This window comes from Panulirus ornatus, chromosome 59, assembly GCF_036320965.1.
Source record: "Panulirus ornatus isolate Po-2019 chromosome 59, ASM3632096v1, whole genome shotgun sequence".
In the NCBI taxonomy this organism is placed as follows: Eukaryota; Metazoa; Arthropoda; class Malacostraca; order Decapoda; family Palinuridae; genus Panulirus; species Panulirus ornatus.
Genome location: NC_092282.1, coordinates 27,669,457 through 27,687,607, shown reverse-complemented (window position 1 = coordinate 27,687,607; position 18,151 = coordinate 27,669,457). Strand labels below are relative to the sequence as shown.

At 38.7% G+C, this 18,151-nt stretch overlaps 1 protein-coding gene across 2 annotated transcripts in view; it reads right to left on the bottom strand.

Annotated features, from left to right (window-relative positions):
- The window catches only part of nsl1 (non-specific lethal 1), a 180,283-nt gene that overhangs the window by 63,918 nt on the left and 98,214 nt on the right, over positions 1–18,151 (bottom strand). For both annotated transcript variants that reach the window (XM_071696593.1, XM_071696595.1), the window contains exons 3-4: positions 3,606–3,728; positions 67–542 (exon numbers count right to left, since the gene is read on the bottom strand). In XM_071696593.1, coding sequence (XP_071552694.1) covers positions 67–542; positions 3,606–3,728 — 599 coding nt within the window. The remainder of the gene's footprint in view (positions 1–66; positions 543–3,605; positions 3,729–18,151) is intronic.

Genomic DNA, 18,151 nt, shown 5'->3' with positions numbered 1-18,151 from the left:
TTTCCTAACACCAATCTGTACATCTGTTTTAGAAAAATATAAAATATAATAAGCTAGATCACTTACCAGCAGGTTGTGAGAGTACTGGGTGATAAGTGGGATCAACTCGTGCATGTCGCTCATTTGCTGGTTGTATGTGTGGGTCTGGAGGGGCTGCAGGGGGGACTAAGCCCTGAAGACGTGTGCATAGCACACAAGTAAGAGGCGGAACACATTTGCACTGCACAGCAGGAATACGTCCTCCCCCGCCCCCTCGTCTGAGTCCGGCACAGAGACCAGCTCCTGCCCTTACTAGACGTCTTCTTTTGATAGATCGCAGACCTTGGGTGCGAGCAGACACATAGGATGTGTCAGGAATACCACCATCCACACTACCCTCAACACGGCTGTGATAACCATTAACAGCAGTACGGGCAGTCGGGGCAGCCAGGCACGTAAGGGCAGGGTCATGGGCATCTAGATGAGCAGGATCACGTAATATCATCCCTCTCCATCGACTCCCTTCCTCTAGCTGAACTGCACCTTTTGAGTTGCGCACATGCCTGAGAAAAATAAATAACACCGTGGCTATGGAAAAAGTGGAGGGCCAAGTATAAGATAGACAAATAAACAAATGTACTTTAAAGGCTATAATAATCTCCATTAATGAAATACTAAACAGGACACAGAAAAAGCCTTGAAAAGTACAAGTATTTCTAACATGACTCTCTTCAAGGCACTAATACAATCCTGAATACACTTGCTGTGCGTTAATATCACCTCACAGGGAAAGCAATGTTCTCCATCTTGCTGGCACTGGATTCCCCCGTACAAAGGATACTCAGATCATCCTTGTCTTATAACAGTTTCGGGGGCCTTCTACACTCAAAGCTTAGTTAGGGACCAAGCTACTGCATATGCTTTGCAGGTTGGCCTGGTTACTGGAGGCGATGGCATGCAGACCAATGCAAATTACAACATCCTGGTCTGGTAAATTTTGTTGATACTTATCCAGGGTAATATCATTAAATTATTCAGTTTCAAAGCCCACAGTGTTTCTGATGGTTGCAACACAATGAGTTAAACACCCTTGAGCCATGGATGCTTAAAGTTTGTCCCAAGTATTTGGTTCACTGCACCTGTTGATATCAGTGGTAATATCTTATAGAGGTTTATACACCTATCATGACATCCAAGAACTATTTGTGATTTATCCTGGAAACCATGCCTTCCAGGACTTTTCTACATAATTATGATACACCTTTCCCATTTTCACTCTAGAAAGCACAGCCTCAAAGTTTTCAGTACCTGCCAGTAATCCACATCCTTGAGAGTATCAATGTGTGTTTAGAGAGATCTTTACACACTTCCTGATTGTGCAATTCTGCATGCTTGATGGGTGATATAATGTGTTTAGAGAGAACTTTGCTTACTTTCTAATTGTGCTATTTTACCTGCCTGATGGGTGATATAGTATACAGCAGTATTCTGGTACTCTGTAAAGGAAATTATTAGTGCCCTGAAACACATCAGTGATTTTTCTTTTTAAAAGCAGTAACTGCTGCTCTGTTGCATTAGCTGAGGGAAAGACAAAGTCACTCTGAGGTCTCTTCCAGGGTTCTTGCAAAACATGATGGAGTGTGTTTCTGCCCAATATGCCAGTATTTTTTTCACTTGCCCCATGTTAAGACAGTTGTATCTTTACCCTAATACGATGAGTGCTATTTTCAGTGAATCACCAGGTAACTTGCTTCATGTTTGCTTTTAATTTCTTTGTGGATGTCAGGGACAAGGTTTCCAAACTAGCTCTATTATCATTTGCAAAACATATGATACTGTGGCTCGTCTCTCTGTCAATATCAGATATGAGAATCAGAGACAATAGAAGCAAAGACACAGTTCCTTATGAATTAAACTTTTTGCTTTATGAGGCACTGAAAAAAATCCTGATTTACATGTCATCTGTTAGTCAAGAAGTTGTATATCTACCTTCCAACTTTTCCAATTATTCCTATTCTTACAAAAATCTCTTAGTTCTGACCTTAAAACTGCCATGTTAGAAAGTGTGCAAAGATCTTACAAAGCATGTAGTGGGTAAAAATCCAAATTAACAGGAATACTGTTACACTCTAAGGCTGTACTGTCTAAGAGCATAGATGGGACAGGTATATCATAATCTACACCTGGAAAATCCTCAAATGCAAGGTTCCTGACTTATGCTCAAAATAAATTTCAGATAGGTACAACACTGAAGGAAACTGTAAAACCTTACTAATGAAATCACAGGTGCAATCAGCAAAATAAGAGAAAATTATTTCAACATCCAGGGCCCACAACTGCTTAACACATTACATGCAACCACTGGAAACAATATGAAATGGTAAGGGAAAATTTTCGAACGGCCCTGAATAAGAGTTTACAGAGAGTAACAGTGCAACCAGGCTGTGGTGGTTATGTAGGCCTGCAGGAAGTGGCCTCAAACAACTCTGTCAGCCAAGGACCCAACTCAGCCAGTTGGACTCGGCCTAAGCTGTAGCGGTTGATGACCTCAAAAGATGTCATGAGGTAAATATAACGTAAGGTTCTTGAGAGTTCCAAAAGAGACACTAATTCTCTGAACTTTCCCTAACTGAAAGTACAAATGTAAATACTGTAAAACATTTTGACCTATGAAGTCTATATCATAATACACAAGCATGTGTAAACAGCAAATTTCAAAGGTGGCCTCGACTTCTTTACAGACAATCTAAACCTTATCTCTATCCATTTACTTAGGTTCAATTGAAAGTTTTGATTGAAAACTAGTGGCTGCAATCCTGAAATAATACAAAAATAAAAAAAGCAAAATATCATCATAACCATCATAAGTGAAATATATTGCAATATGAAAAGGATTCACATAGATAGATATTCAAGTCAAACATAATGCATAAACATACAAACGAAAATACATCATCATCTATAAAAGATTTCCTTTCGTTAATAAACACTGTGCATATAAAAATATGAAAACTACCTTAAACACTGTATGTACAGTTCTGATGTACTTATACAGTATGTTGTTAGTCAAATATTTCAAATATTCCCTAACCATACAAAATCTCAAATTTTCATGGCAAGATTCCAAAAATTTTCCCTGATCTTGAAAAAAAAAGATTACCTGACTTGTTTCTTACCTGTGGGAACCCCACAATGCACATGACTATAGACTCTTTCTGGTATACGTACTCATAAAACTAAGTTTTCAGGGTGAAGAAATTTGTATATGGTGGTGACAAAGAAACTCTGGTTCAGAATTTCAAAGCAACCATACTATTATCACCATTTTCTACCTGAGAATATTATTCATATTCTGCTTGAAGTTTCCCAAATTTTCAATGCATATTTCAATGTCCCTAAACTGCTCTAAAAACACAAGAACTATCATCAGAATGTTTATACATAATGATAATACTCAAACTGTGTCCTAGCATTCTGGTGCAAATAAGAATGTCTTGCTTAATCCAAGTCCAACACCTGTTCTTTGCATTCTGCAACATTTTCCCTCACTGAAAACCACCATGGATGGTTGACATTAAAAGCAATCGGCAAAGTAGAAAAAAAAAAGGCAAAGACCAGGTACTCACGCATATATCTTATGTTGCTGTAAGATCCTGTACTCGAGATCAGCCACCTGCGCCTGTAACCATGTCCACTTAGAAGCCACCCACGCCCGAGCTTTGCAGTACCGGTAGTATGCCCGTTCTTGTCTGGAATAAAGATGACACTATTAGAAGAGGAAAATACAAAAACAAGGTGTCACTGCAACAAAAAACAACTTAAACCCATTTAAAGAATGATTATAAATCATGAAACTCACAACACAAGGTCCACTAGCATACCTGGGACATAACTATACAATTGGTGTACAGCATTTTCACATGTATCAAACTTTTCAAGAAGCTGTAGCAGCTTAAAGTACTTTAAAATTGGGAAAAAAAAGCTGCTAATTGTAAATGTCACAAAAAATGCCCAATAAAATCTACTTTCTTTTTATCCAAATGAATAACAAACTTAGTAAGGGATAACTCCAACAACATTTAGAATCTAAAATTCCTTAAAGCAATGTGTGCAGCCATTAGAATAAGAGAGCAGCCCAGCTATGTGGGCCTATAGGCCACACATTCCAGCAGCCTGATCGACCTATGCCTGGTAAACACCTAGGGAACTTAAATTACATTGACACTGACTGGGGAAATCTGGATACGAGAGAGAGAGAGAGAGAGAGAGAGAGAGAGAGAGAGAGAGAGAGAGAGAGAGAGAGAGAGAGAGAGAGAGAGGCCTTTGGACACAAGTTCTTAAAACTGTAAACTGTACAAGAAAATTTCCAATACAAATATGTCACCAGGAAATAATACACCATCATTACTAGCCAACCTTTCACACATAATGGCACAGTTTCTGAGGATAATACAAATGATACCTTGGTAACTGGAAAAGGTTATCAAGTAAAGCTGAAGTCTGATACAAGAGAACAACAATGACACCTGACTCAAAGAGCTGATATAATCAAAGAAATCAAACACAATTCAATAACTTTAAATGTCAACAAGGAAGTGGAGCTCAGTTGCCAGACACTACAGCACTGGTGTAAGGTTTTATGAAATTTACAAATAAGGGATATGAACATGCATATCTCTATCCTACAATACAAAGAGTAAAAATAGGGGATGATTCAACAAAAGACATCAAACGGCAAAAAAAGTTAAGTAATATACTGAGGGGAAAGACATAGGTGGCACCCCAGTCTACCAGTATTCAAAATGTATGAGAGGAGAGGAAGAATTGAGTATCCCAGGAGGAAGTAACACCATACCCTGAAAAGGTCTTGGAAAGCACTTGGATGAGGTCTTGGAAAGCACTAAAAGATCTAGAGGGTACGTATACAGAATACTAATGGGTCTTAACCCAAGAAAGGCTTCTAATCCAGCTAAAATATCTCCATCTTTATAAAGAAATGCAAAACACATTATATAGGCACAAAAATACAGACCAGCATTAATGCAAGATCTTGAAACTGACTGAATCAGCCCATCCCACAAATGAAAGCAAAGCGATTCCAAGACAATACCAAGCAATAACAGAGGCACTGCTTTTCATTCAAAATTTCGAGTCTTAAGAGACGACTGACTATGAAATTGAATTATCTCAAACCAGGACGACATGATTTCAAGATGGGGAAATTCTTCCCTTTCTCAACGTCTTGACCATAATGATAAGATTGCAGAGGCACACTGAGGACATATATAATGTTGCTCATGTGATATACACAAACATTGTGAAAGCATTCTATGAATGTGACCAAAGTGTCCTGGGACAAAGCATGTTTGCTAATGATGCGACGGTAGAGAGAACAGTAAAAAGGATTGCGCCGATGCAATGGAGACGTAGTGTCGAAATGCAACCTACATTAATGTATATTAATGAGGATACTTGGCATATTCTTCAGAGGTCTTCTACCTTCACGTGGAGCTGTCCGAGCTGTGATGAAATGGATCGCTGCTCAACCTGAATGTTGGAGGCCACAGCCCACAGGCCCACCACAAACTGACTGGTCTGACACACTTTGTAAACACTTATCCAAGGCCGCCTTAAATTTCTCCAACACGAATCCCTGAATTTATCATTGTTGGCGATATGGTGAATAAAACTGGGGGGTGGGAGTTGGAGGTAAATGACATCCTTTTCCTCGGTGCTTATCATGACTTTTGATTTTAGGGGTAATCTTTTTGAGTTGGCCCTTGCCAAACATGTCAAGGAGGGCGAAAGGTGATTCCGGAAAAATGATGACGAGAGAAGTGGTATACATGGGTCGACGTGCTTACCAATGGACTGAGACATAGCATGTAAGGAGGCCTGGGGACACTTTGTACCAAGGGTAGTAGGGTCTGATTGTGGACAGGGGGGGTATGGTTTCGGTGCAGTGTACATGAATACTACAAAATGGATAAGAGAGAATGCGGTCTTTCTTATTGCACTATAAATCTGCCAGGGATGCCGGCACAAATATATACAATATTTAGACGATGCTGATTTCTTCTCTGAAATGTAGTGTACGGTAAAGTTTCAAGAAACAATATTATCTGAAATGCTTATGCTTGAAGCGAGATTATCCATTCACGTGTGTGTGTGTGTGTGTGTGTATACACACACACATATATATATATATATATATATATATATATATATATATATATATATATATATATATATATATATATATATATATATTCTAACGGCAAGAGAAGACTGAAAACTGATACTGGGAGCGTACAGTAGAGTGATACAACAAGCTTGGCGAGTTGAACCTGACGAAGCAGCAGCCGTCCAGCGGTACTTGGCAACTGATAAAATGTTCCCATACCCTCCCCCCCCCCCCCACAACACACACACACACACACACACACACACACACACACACACATCCCTGGCTTGGCTCATTATGTCGTTGTGAACTGAACGGAATCACTGAAATATAAATACATTCACCACCAGTAAGGAGATTAGGTCAACTAATTATTCATACTTCTCTTTCCCGAACGTTTTAGCGCTAGAAAATAGGGGGATGGAGGGGGGGGGGGGTGGAGTATGACACTGGTGGTTTGAAACCACCCCACACCCAGCCCCCGAGGCCTCCACCCACATAACCCCTCCACCTATGCCACTCAACCAAAGCGAATTTAAAAGTCAGAGAGAGAGAGAGAGAGAGAGAGAGAGAGAGAGAGAGAGAGAGAGAGAGAGAGAGAGAGACTAAATAAATGATACACATAGAACGAGACCGAGATGACACACACAAATAGCAAATGCTGTGACGGCAATGAAGCCATAAAATTGTGAAGGTATCACAAACAGGCCTGGTATGCCAGAGACATGGCAACTTCATTGACCTGGTACACTACCTTCAACGTTAATAAATGAAGTTCGCATTAAACGGTGAAGATATCATTGATCATCTATCCTTAATAGTCATCACCTGACGCACTGGAGGATGTTTACCCAACACGAGAATTAAATACGAAAATACCATTCAAAAAGACGAGTTAGAGGTAATGGACGAAAGAGAATAATTTAACACAATAAGCTTGACTGGCACACACGAACCAAATGACGATTAGACACTACGGTAATGTTTCCAAGATGAGATTTAAACCCAGGTAAGGGCAGTAATGGCGTGATGAAGGAGACAAGAATCCGTCCACACAAAGACCAGAAGTATGTACATACCGGTAATACATCAAGTTGGAGTGTAATAATGAAGCGTACCGGGGAAACACATCAGTAGCTATCTATAAGGCAAATACCAATTGGGAAATAAGTGCGTTTTAATACCTCGTAACTGCGTAAATACTAATGAAAATATTCTCCGAAAAACCAGACTTTTCTTTTAGTATAAACACATGCATAAAAGTTCGTATTACCCCTTGCAACTCTCCTAGAAATCCGGTAAGAATTTGGACCGGAATTTGCGCATGCGCAGTAAGATTCAAACAAACGCAGTCATATTAACCGAGACTTAAGCATGATGTACCCCTACAACTTCCGCGTGTTTTAACATCAGTAGGCCCAAAATAAACTTAGCAAACATGTATGTATAGGCGAAAGGAGAGAGATGGAGAGTACCAGTTAAAGGCACTGGAGACATGTGGCAACATTAATCAGCCAATCATGTGAGCGCATTCATGGCGCGACGCCAGTTGCCTATGTAAGCGTAACGACTGCTCGACGGGGAGGAAGATAAGCTGGACTCAAGAAGCTGAGACACTGATAATCCCAACACAGGGCAACTCGGCCACCTCCGAGGCTCCAGACAAGCTGGAATAGCCAGGTAATCAGTCAGCCAACAGACTGGCCAACAAGATTCTGGCAGCAATGAACCAGTCTCCAGTGACGTGTTTACGTTACACGAACGTTATTTTTGTAATCACTTCACACATTTACAGTATTTGTAGCCTTCGCTGATATCCAATTACTATGTGAGTGCATGAACATTAAGATGTGGATCCTAAATAAAAGAATTATGGAAATCATGGAGAAAAAAAACACTTGCTGTCTTGACGGAAATTCCCGTGAGAGATTGCATATCTGGCAGGATGGCATGGTAACACGTTACACAGAAGCGGTCACCTCTCCATCATGCCTACCTAAAGCATTCACCTCCAACCTGACTTTAGAGCCGAAAGCAGATTCTTGCCTGGGTAACCTTGGAAACCTAATATGTCATGCTGAAAACTAGGTTTAACCTTCCTCACACAAATGTGGATTTGATTACGACAGAAAGAGGCAGGTAGGCCACTTCGTTACCCTATACTTCACGTCAAACTACATCTCTTCATCACACACGAGATGTAGCGTGAGGTATATACCTACGTGCTGCATTACCACGTGACACACTTCCACTACCTACTTATGTACCTCAACAACTCGGGCTGGCTGAGTTGGGTCGTTTGGTCGACGATCAAACTGTTGGAGGCTGCTGGCTGGCCCACCAACTATCATACATACAGTCCTCCTGCTGCTGCTCTGCGTGTTACACTTTATAACTACTCGTCCAAATCCTTTGTAAATATCTCCACCATCCATCCTACAGCATGTCTCATGATGGTAAACAATGCTTTAAACAGTACTGAGTGGGTCCCGGATGTTCACTGTGTGTGTGTGTGTGTGTGTGTGGGGGGGGGGGGGACCTTGTTATGTTGACAGTGATATCTTCCAGTTGTTTACGCCTCTTATGCAAAATTTCCCCAAAAAGGGGGCCCAAAAAAAAAAACCCCCCTTTGGGCCCAAAAAAAAAAAAAAAACCCCCCCCAAAAAACAAACCCCAAAAACCACCCCCCCCCTTTTTTTACCCCCTTTTTTTTTACTTCCCCAAAAAATTTTTTCCTTCCCAAAAATTTTTTTTAAAAAAAAATTTTAAAAAAAAAAAATTTTTCCCCCCCAAAAAAAAAAAACCTTTTTTTTCCCCCCCCAAAAAAAAAAAAAATTTTTTCTTTCCCTTAAAAAAAGGGGGCCCCCCAAAAAAAAAAACCCCCCAAATTTTTTAAAAAAATTTTTTTAAACCCAAAAATTTTTTAAAAAAAATTTTAAAACCCCCAAAACAAAAAAAAAAAGGGGGGGGTTTCCCCCTTTTCCCAAAAATTTAAAAAAAAAACCCCCAAAAAGGGGGGGGAAAAATTAGGGGCCCATTTTCCCCCTTTCCCCCAAAAATTTTTTAAAAAAATTCCCCCCCCTTTTTTTTCCCCCCCCCAAATTTCCCAAATTTTTTTGGGGCCCCCTTTTTAAATTTAAAAAAATTTTTTTTTTCCCCCCCCAAAAAAAAAATTTTTTTTAAAAAAAAAAAGGGTTTGGCCCGGGGGGAAAAGGGGTTTGGGGTTTTTGGGGGGGGGTTTTTTTAAAAAAAATTAAAATTTTTCCCCTTTGGGTTAAATTTTTTCCCCCCCCAAAAAAACCCCCTTTTTCCGGGTTGGGGAAAAGGGGCCCCCCCGAACCCCCGTTTTGGGGAAAATTTTTAACCCCCCCCTTTTTTTTTGGGGGGGGGGTAATTTAAAAGGGGGGGAAAAAGGGGGGGTTTATCCCCCGGTCGGGGGGGGGTTTTCCCCCCTTTTTTTTTATTTAAATTGGGGGGGCCCCCGGGGAAACCCCTTCCCCCTTTTGGGGGGGAAAACAAAAACCCCCCCCCCCGGGGGGGTTTTTAAAAAAAAAAAAGGGTGCGGTGAGTTTTTCCCCTCCCCCGGGGGAAAAAATCAAGTGTACCACTTGCAGTATAAGACAGCCTCATCAAAGAACTCATTTCAAAAGGAGTCCACCATTCCCCGCTACTGAATGTAGCGCAGCTTTTAAGCTTTAAAACCTCGGCAAGAATCCTGGTTTTGAAACCCCAAACCCGTCCTTTCAATGGGGGCCTCCTGCTGGTCAATCATACATAAATACATTTAAAATTAATCACATAAAAACAAAAAAATTAAAATAAAAACATTACAAAAATTATCCCCCCAAAAAACCCCTAGTAAAACCTCCCCCCTCCCCTTTTTTTTCCCCTTTTAAAAATTATACCAAAGAATACCCCAAATTATTTCCTAAAACCTTCCCTTATTCCAAAATTTTTTCTTAAAACCTTTTTCACATTTATACCCAAATCCCTACCCCTTAATTTAACATGAATACCCCCTCCTTAAATTAAACAAAAATACCCCTTTCCCAATTCCATAAACAACCATAATTTTCTTTCCCAAAAAACTTTTTATACAAAACCCCTCCAAAAACAAATTAAAACCCTGGAAACATACACATAAATACATAAAACCCTCCCCTTTTTCCACAGTACTCAAATTTACACCTGGAAAAAAAACTTTTCACAGTCTAAAAAATTTACAAAAAACATATGTAAAACGGGGGAAAATTAAAATACATTGTAAAGGGGGGGCCCTTTTCTTTGTTTTCCCCCTACCTAAAACCAAGCACAAAACATAAAAAAAAAAAAAAAAAAAAAATTTCACAATTTAAACATAAAAACAACCCCATAAATTTTAAAATAAACATTAAAAAAAATTATAAAAATAAAAACAAACACATTACAAAAAAATTATACATAAATACATCCACATATTACACATGAATACATACACATAATTATACATACACATTACACAATTATACATAAATACATCCACATATTACACATTATACATAAATACATCCACATATTACACATTAATTATACATGAATACATACACATAATTATACATACACATTACACAATTATACATAAATACATATGCACATTACACATAATTATACATACACATTACACAATTATACATAAATACATCCACTTATTACACATGAATACATACACATATTACACATAATTATACATAAATACATATGTAAAACGTACATAAATACATATGCACATTACACATAATTATACATACACATTACACAATTATACATAAATACATCCACATATTACACATGAATACATACAAATAATTATACATAAATACATCCACATATTACACATGAATACATACACATAATTATACATACACATTACACAATTATACATAAATACATCACATATTACACATGAATACATACACATAATTATACATGAATACATACAAATAATTATACATAAATACATATGTAAAACGTACATAAATACATATGTAAAACGTACATAAATACATATGCACATTACACATAATTATACATAAATACATATGCACATTACACATAATTATACATAAATACATATGTAAAACGTACATAAATACATATGTAAAACGTACATAAATACATATGTAAAACGTACATAAATACATATGTAAAACATATATAAAATACATATACACATAATTATACATGAATACATACAAATAATTATACATAAATACATATGTAAAACGTACATAAATACATATGCACATTACACATAATTATACATACACATTACACAATTATACATAAATACATATGCACATTACACATAATTATACATAAATACATACACATTACACAATTATACATAAATACATATGTAAAACGTATATAAATACATATATACACATGTACATAATTCATACTTGCTGCCTCCATCCATTCCCGTCGCCACCCCGCCACACATGAAATAACAACCCCCCCCCCCCCGCGCGTGAGGTAGCGTTAGGAAAAGACAACTAAGGCCACATTCGTTCACGCTGTCTTTAGCTGTCATGTAATAATACACCGAAACCACAGCTCCCTTTCCACATCCCGGCCCCACAAAACTTTCCATGGTTTACCCCAGACGCTTCACATGCCCTAGTTCAATCCACTGACAGCACGTCCACCCCGGTAAACCACATCGTTCCACTTCATTCTAGTCCTTGCACGTCCTGTATGTTCAGGCCCCGATCGATCAAAATCTTTTCCACTCCATCCATCCATCTCCAATTTGGTCTCCAATTCTCCTCGTTCCCTCCATCTCTGACACATATATCCTCTTTGTCAATCTTTCCTCACTCATTCTCTCCATGTGACCAAACCATTTCAACACATCCTCTTCTGCTCTCTCAAACACACTCTTTTCATTACCACTCATCTCTCTTACCCTTTCATTACTTACTCGATCAAACCACCTCACCCCACATATTGTTCTCAAATATCTCATTTCCAACACATCCACCCTCCTCCGGCACAACCTGATCTATAGCCCACGCCTCGCAACTATATAACATTGCTGGAACAATTATTCTTTCAAACATACCCATGTTTGCTCTCCAAGATAACGTTCTCGCCTTCCACACGTTCTTTAACGCTCCCAGAACCTTCTTTCACACACTTTACCAAACACAGTCACCAACTTCTGCAGTTACTCACCCGAATCAGCCACCAGCATTGTATCATCAGCGAACAATTGACTCGCTTCCCAAGCCCTCTCATCAATAACAGACTGCGTACTTGCCCCTCTCTCCAAAACTCTTGCATTCACCTCCCTAACAACCCCATCCATAAACAAATTAAACAACCAGGAGACATCACACACCCCTGCCGCAAACCTACACTCACTGAGAACCAATCACTTTCCTCTCTTCCTACACGTACACATGCCTTACATCCTCGATAAAAACTTTTCACAGCTTCTAACAACTTGCCTCCCACACCATGGAAAGCTGTGTAGGTATGTATATTTGCGTGTGTGGACGTATGTATATACATGTGTATGGGGGTGGGTTGGGCCATTTTCTTTCGTCTGTTTCCTTGCGCTACCTCGCAAACGCGGGAGACAGCGACAAAGCAAAAAAAAAAAAAAAAAAAAAAAAATTACACAATTATACATAAATACATCCACATATTACACATGAATACATACAAATAATTATACATAAATACATACACATTACACAATTATACATAAATACATCCACATATTACACATGAATACATACAAATAATTATACATAAATACATACACATTACACAATTATACATACATACATCCACATATTACACATGAATACATACAAATTATACATAAATACATACACATTACACAATTATACATAAATACATCCACATATTACACATTAATTATACATGAATAAATACACATATTACACATAATTATACATGAATACATACACATATTACACATACATATATATAAATACATACACGTATTACACATTATACATAAATACATATAAATTTTATACACAATTATAAATATACATATTACACAATTTAACATAGATACGTATGTAAATCGTACATGAATGCATGTACATATAACGCACAATCATACATAAATACATAAACACGCTACACATAATTAAACATAAATACATATACATATTACACATAACTATACATAAATACACATGTAAAACGTACAAAATACATATACGTATCATACATAGATACATATGTGCACCATAAATACATATTACATATAATCATGCATAAATACATATGTAAAACGTACATAAATACATATGCACATTACACATAATTATACATAATACATATGTAAAACGTACATAAATACATATACAAATTACATATAATTATACATAAATACATATGTAAAACGTACATAAATACATATACAAATTACATATAATTATACATAAATACATATGTAAAACGTACATAAATACATATGCACATTACACATAATTATACATATATACATTATATATAATTATACATAAATACATATGTAAAACGTATATAAATACATATATACATTACATATAATTATACATAAATACATATGTAAAACGTATATAAATACATATACACATTACACAATTATACATAAATACATATGTAAAACATATATAAATACATATACACATAATTACACAAATACATATGAAAAACGTACATAAATACATATACAAATTACATATAATTATACATAAATACATGTTACAGATGAGCACTTGTACATAGCTAGTTTGCAAACGTCAAAAAGCCAACAGACTAAAACTGAGATAGTATAAAATATATCAAGAATCATTATGTAAACATCCATCCTGAAACCTGGCTATCACAACATCCTCATCTTACATACCCCCGGGGTTCGAAACCCACTGCTCTTTCTGGCAGGGGCGACATGAATTCCCATGATAGTACTGGCTCCAGCTGACACACGTTATCATAACCTTACCAACTCGCTTTACCTTACTAGTACTCAGCTCACACAACAACAACGATACCATCTACTATTACCAGTGGACTGACTTACCCACCACAGGTCACGTGGACTGACTTACCCACCACAGGTCACGTGGACTGACTTACCCACCACAGGTCACGTGCACTGACTTACCCACCACAGGTCACGTGCACTGACTTACCCACCACAGGTCACGTGGACTGACTTACCCGCCACAGGTCACGTGGACTGACTTACCCACCACAGGTCACGTGCACTGACTTACCCACCACAGGTCACGTGGGCTGACTTACCCACCACAGGTCAGGTGGACTAACGTACCTACCACAGGTCACGTGGACTGACTTACCCACCACAGATCAGCCACCAGTCATGACCACAACTTACCTGTAAAGAAACAAAATGAAGTGTTAAAATATCATATGTATAACGCAGTAACTGTACATCTGGGATACAGAAATGACTGATGCTATACACACACACACACACACACACACACACACAACACACACACACACACACACACACACAAACGAATCTATCTCTGAGTGTAACAAAAGGAACGTTCAAGTTTAGGAAAACCTTTTGATAAACACATGAAACTAATAGGAAATAATGTTAAGAGAAAGTCCAACACGGCTGGGTGATGCGCGCGCGCGTGTGTGTGTGTGTGTGTGTTCCGCTGGTGTGGCTTGATCATGGACAATATCTGACCCCACATTCCTCCTCAATATCTACCACTCGAAACATTAATTTACGAACATAAACAGGTAATATTAATCACGAGTGTGCGTTTAAAACACAACTTAAACAAAACTACAATGGCTGTGCTTCATAATTTCACTTTTTCCCCTTACACGTCACAAAACGCTGAAGACGAAATATTTACTTCCAGTACACATAGTGAAGTCTTCTACCCCACAGCCTGGCTGGTCTGGTACACTACCGTGTATACCACTATGGTGTTTGTGATGGTAGATGGATGGTATGGTGTTGTTCTCTCGTTGTGTACATATCGCACCTCTGGGTTTCAGAGGTAGTATTACACCAAGTCTTCCATGCCTGTTGTAACGGTAGGATGTTATTTCCAAATGTGGGTCATATGTTGCTGAAGTACATCTGACTTACACCTGTTGCTGGAGTACATCTGACACACATACACCTGTTCAGTGTGGCTTGTTTTCCTGGGTTCTGAAACTGTAAACTGTTACAAAATTGTGTAATTATCAAAATATGATTCTGTAATTCAAGGCACACTGTATATCATTCAGATGTAGTATTCCAGTTTTATGTATATTTCTATTTTATCATACTTTGTTGCTGTCTCCCGCGTCAGCGAGGTAGCACAAGGAAACAGACGAAAGAATGTCCCAACCTACCAACATACGCATGTATATACATAAACGCCCACACATGCACATATATATACCTATACATTTCAACGTGTACACACATATACATATACAGACATATACATATATACACATGTACATAATTCATACTTGCTGCCTCCATCCATTCCCGTCGCCACCCCGCCACACATGAAATAACAACCCCCCCCCCCCCGCGCGTGAGGTAGCGTTAGGAAAAGACAACAAAGGCCACATTCGTTCACGCTGTCTTTAGCTGTCATGTAATAATACACCGAAACCACAGCTCCCTTTCCACATCCCGGCCCCACAAAACTTTCCATGGTTTACCCCAGACGCTTCACATGCCCTAGTTCAATCCACTGACAGCACGTCCACCCCGGTAAACCACATCGTTCCACTTCATTCTAGTCCTTGCACGTCCTGTATGTTCAGGCCCCGATCGATCAAAATCTTTTCCACTCCATCCATCCATCTCCAATTTGGTCTCCAATTTCTCCTCGTTCCCTCCATCTCTGACACATATATCCTCTTTGTCAATCTTTCCTCACTCATTCTCTCCATGTGACCAAACCATTTCAACACATCCTCTTCTGCTCTCTCAAACACACTCTTTTCATTACCACTCATCTCTCTTACCCTTTCATTACTTACTCGATCAAACCACCTCACCCCACATATTGTTCTCAAATATCTCATTTCCAACACATCCACCCTCCTCCGCACAACCTGATCTATAGCCCACGCCTCGCAACTATATAACATTGCTGGAACAATTATTCTTTCAAACATACCCATGTTTGCTCTCCAAGATAACGTTCTCGCCTTCCACACGTTCTTTAACGCTCCCAGAACCTTCTTTCACACACTTTACCAAACACAGTCACCAACTTCTGCAGTTACTCACCCGAATCAGCCACCAGCATTGTATCATCAGCGAACAATTGACTCGCTTCCCAAGCCCTCTCATCAATAACAGACTGCGTACTTGCCCCTCTCTCCAAAACTCTTGCATTCACCTCCCTAACAATCCCATCCATAAACAAATTAAATAGTAATGGAGACATGACACACCCCTGCCGCAAACCGACATTCACTGAGAACCAATCACTTTCCTCTTTTCCTACTCGTACACATGCCTTACATCCTCGGTAAAAATTTTCCACTGCTTCTAGCAAAACAATTACATGTTTACCAAATGGCGTCCTAGCTTCGTCTCTTCGATGTATATCAACTGACTGTTATATTTCTCTCTTGTGTCTCCCCTGATGATGTGATTATTACACGAAAGTGCACTTGGGAACTTTTCGTGTTTCATTTTCCCCGTGGACTCATAGGAATATCTTGATCACGCGCAAAATTGTGATCCTTTCCAATATATATATATATATATATATATATATATATATATATATATATATATATATATATATATATATATATATATATATCATACTTTGTCGCTGTTTCCCGCGTTAGCAAGGTAGCGCAAGGAAATAGACGAAAGAATGGCCCAACCCACCCACATACACATGTATATACATACACGTCCACACACGCACATATACATACCTATACATCTCAACGTATACATATATATACACACACAGACATATACATATATACACATGTGCATAATTCATACTGTCTGCCCTTATTCATTCCCGTCGCCACCCCGCCACACATGAAATAACAACCCCCTCCCCCCTCATGTGTGCGAGGTAGCACTAAGAAAAGACAAAGGCCCCATTCGTTCACACTCAGTCTCTAGCTGTCATGTAATAATGCACCGAAATCACAGCTCCCTTTCCACACACACACATAATCCCTGGGGTTAGGGGAGAAAGAATACTTCCCACGTATTCCCTGCGTGTCGTAGAAGGCGACTAAGAGGGAAGGGAGCGGGGGGCTGGAAATCCTCCCCTCTTTTTTTTTTTCCCCAAAGGAAGGAACAGAGAAGGGGGCCGGGTGAGGATGTTTCCTAAGAAGCCCAGTCCTCTGTTCTTAACGCTACCTCGCTGACGCGGGAAATGGCGAATAGTATGAAAGAAAGAAAGAATATATATATATATATATATATATATATATATATATATATATATATATATATATATATATATATATATATATATATAAAGTTCCCAAGTGCACTTTCTGAGCCAGGATATTTTGGATGACCACTGAGTCAGGTCACACTGGATGACCACTGAGCCAGGACACACTGGATGACCACTGAGCCAGGACACACTGGATGACCACTGAGCCAGGACACACTGGATGACCACTGAGCCAGGACACACTGGATGACCACTAAGCCAGGACACAACACTAGCACGGTGCAATGAGGATCATGGCGGCCATCTGCCTGGGAACTACGGCACAACCACCACCATGTTGGAGGTGTCCGCATATTGCATGTACACAACAGCTACATGATGTATGTGTAAACATAAAGCCGAGGTTCGTTTGTCCTTGCTACGACGGGAGAGGGAATTGGGTTTCAATAATAATGATAATAATAATAATAATAATAATAATAATAATAATAATAATAATAATAACAGCTGCTGAAGGTGTTTTAGTAGAGTCATAAGGAAG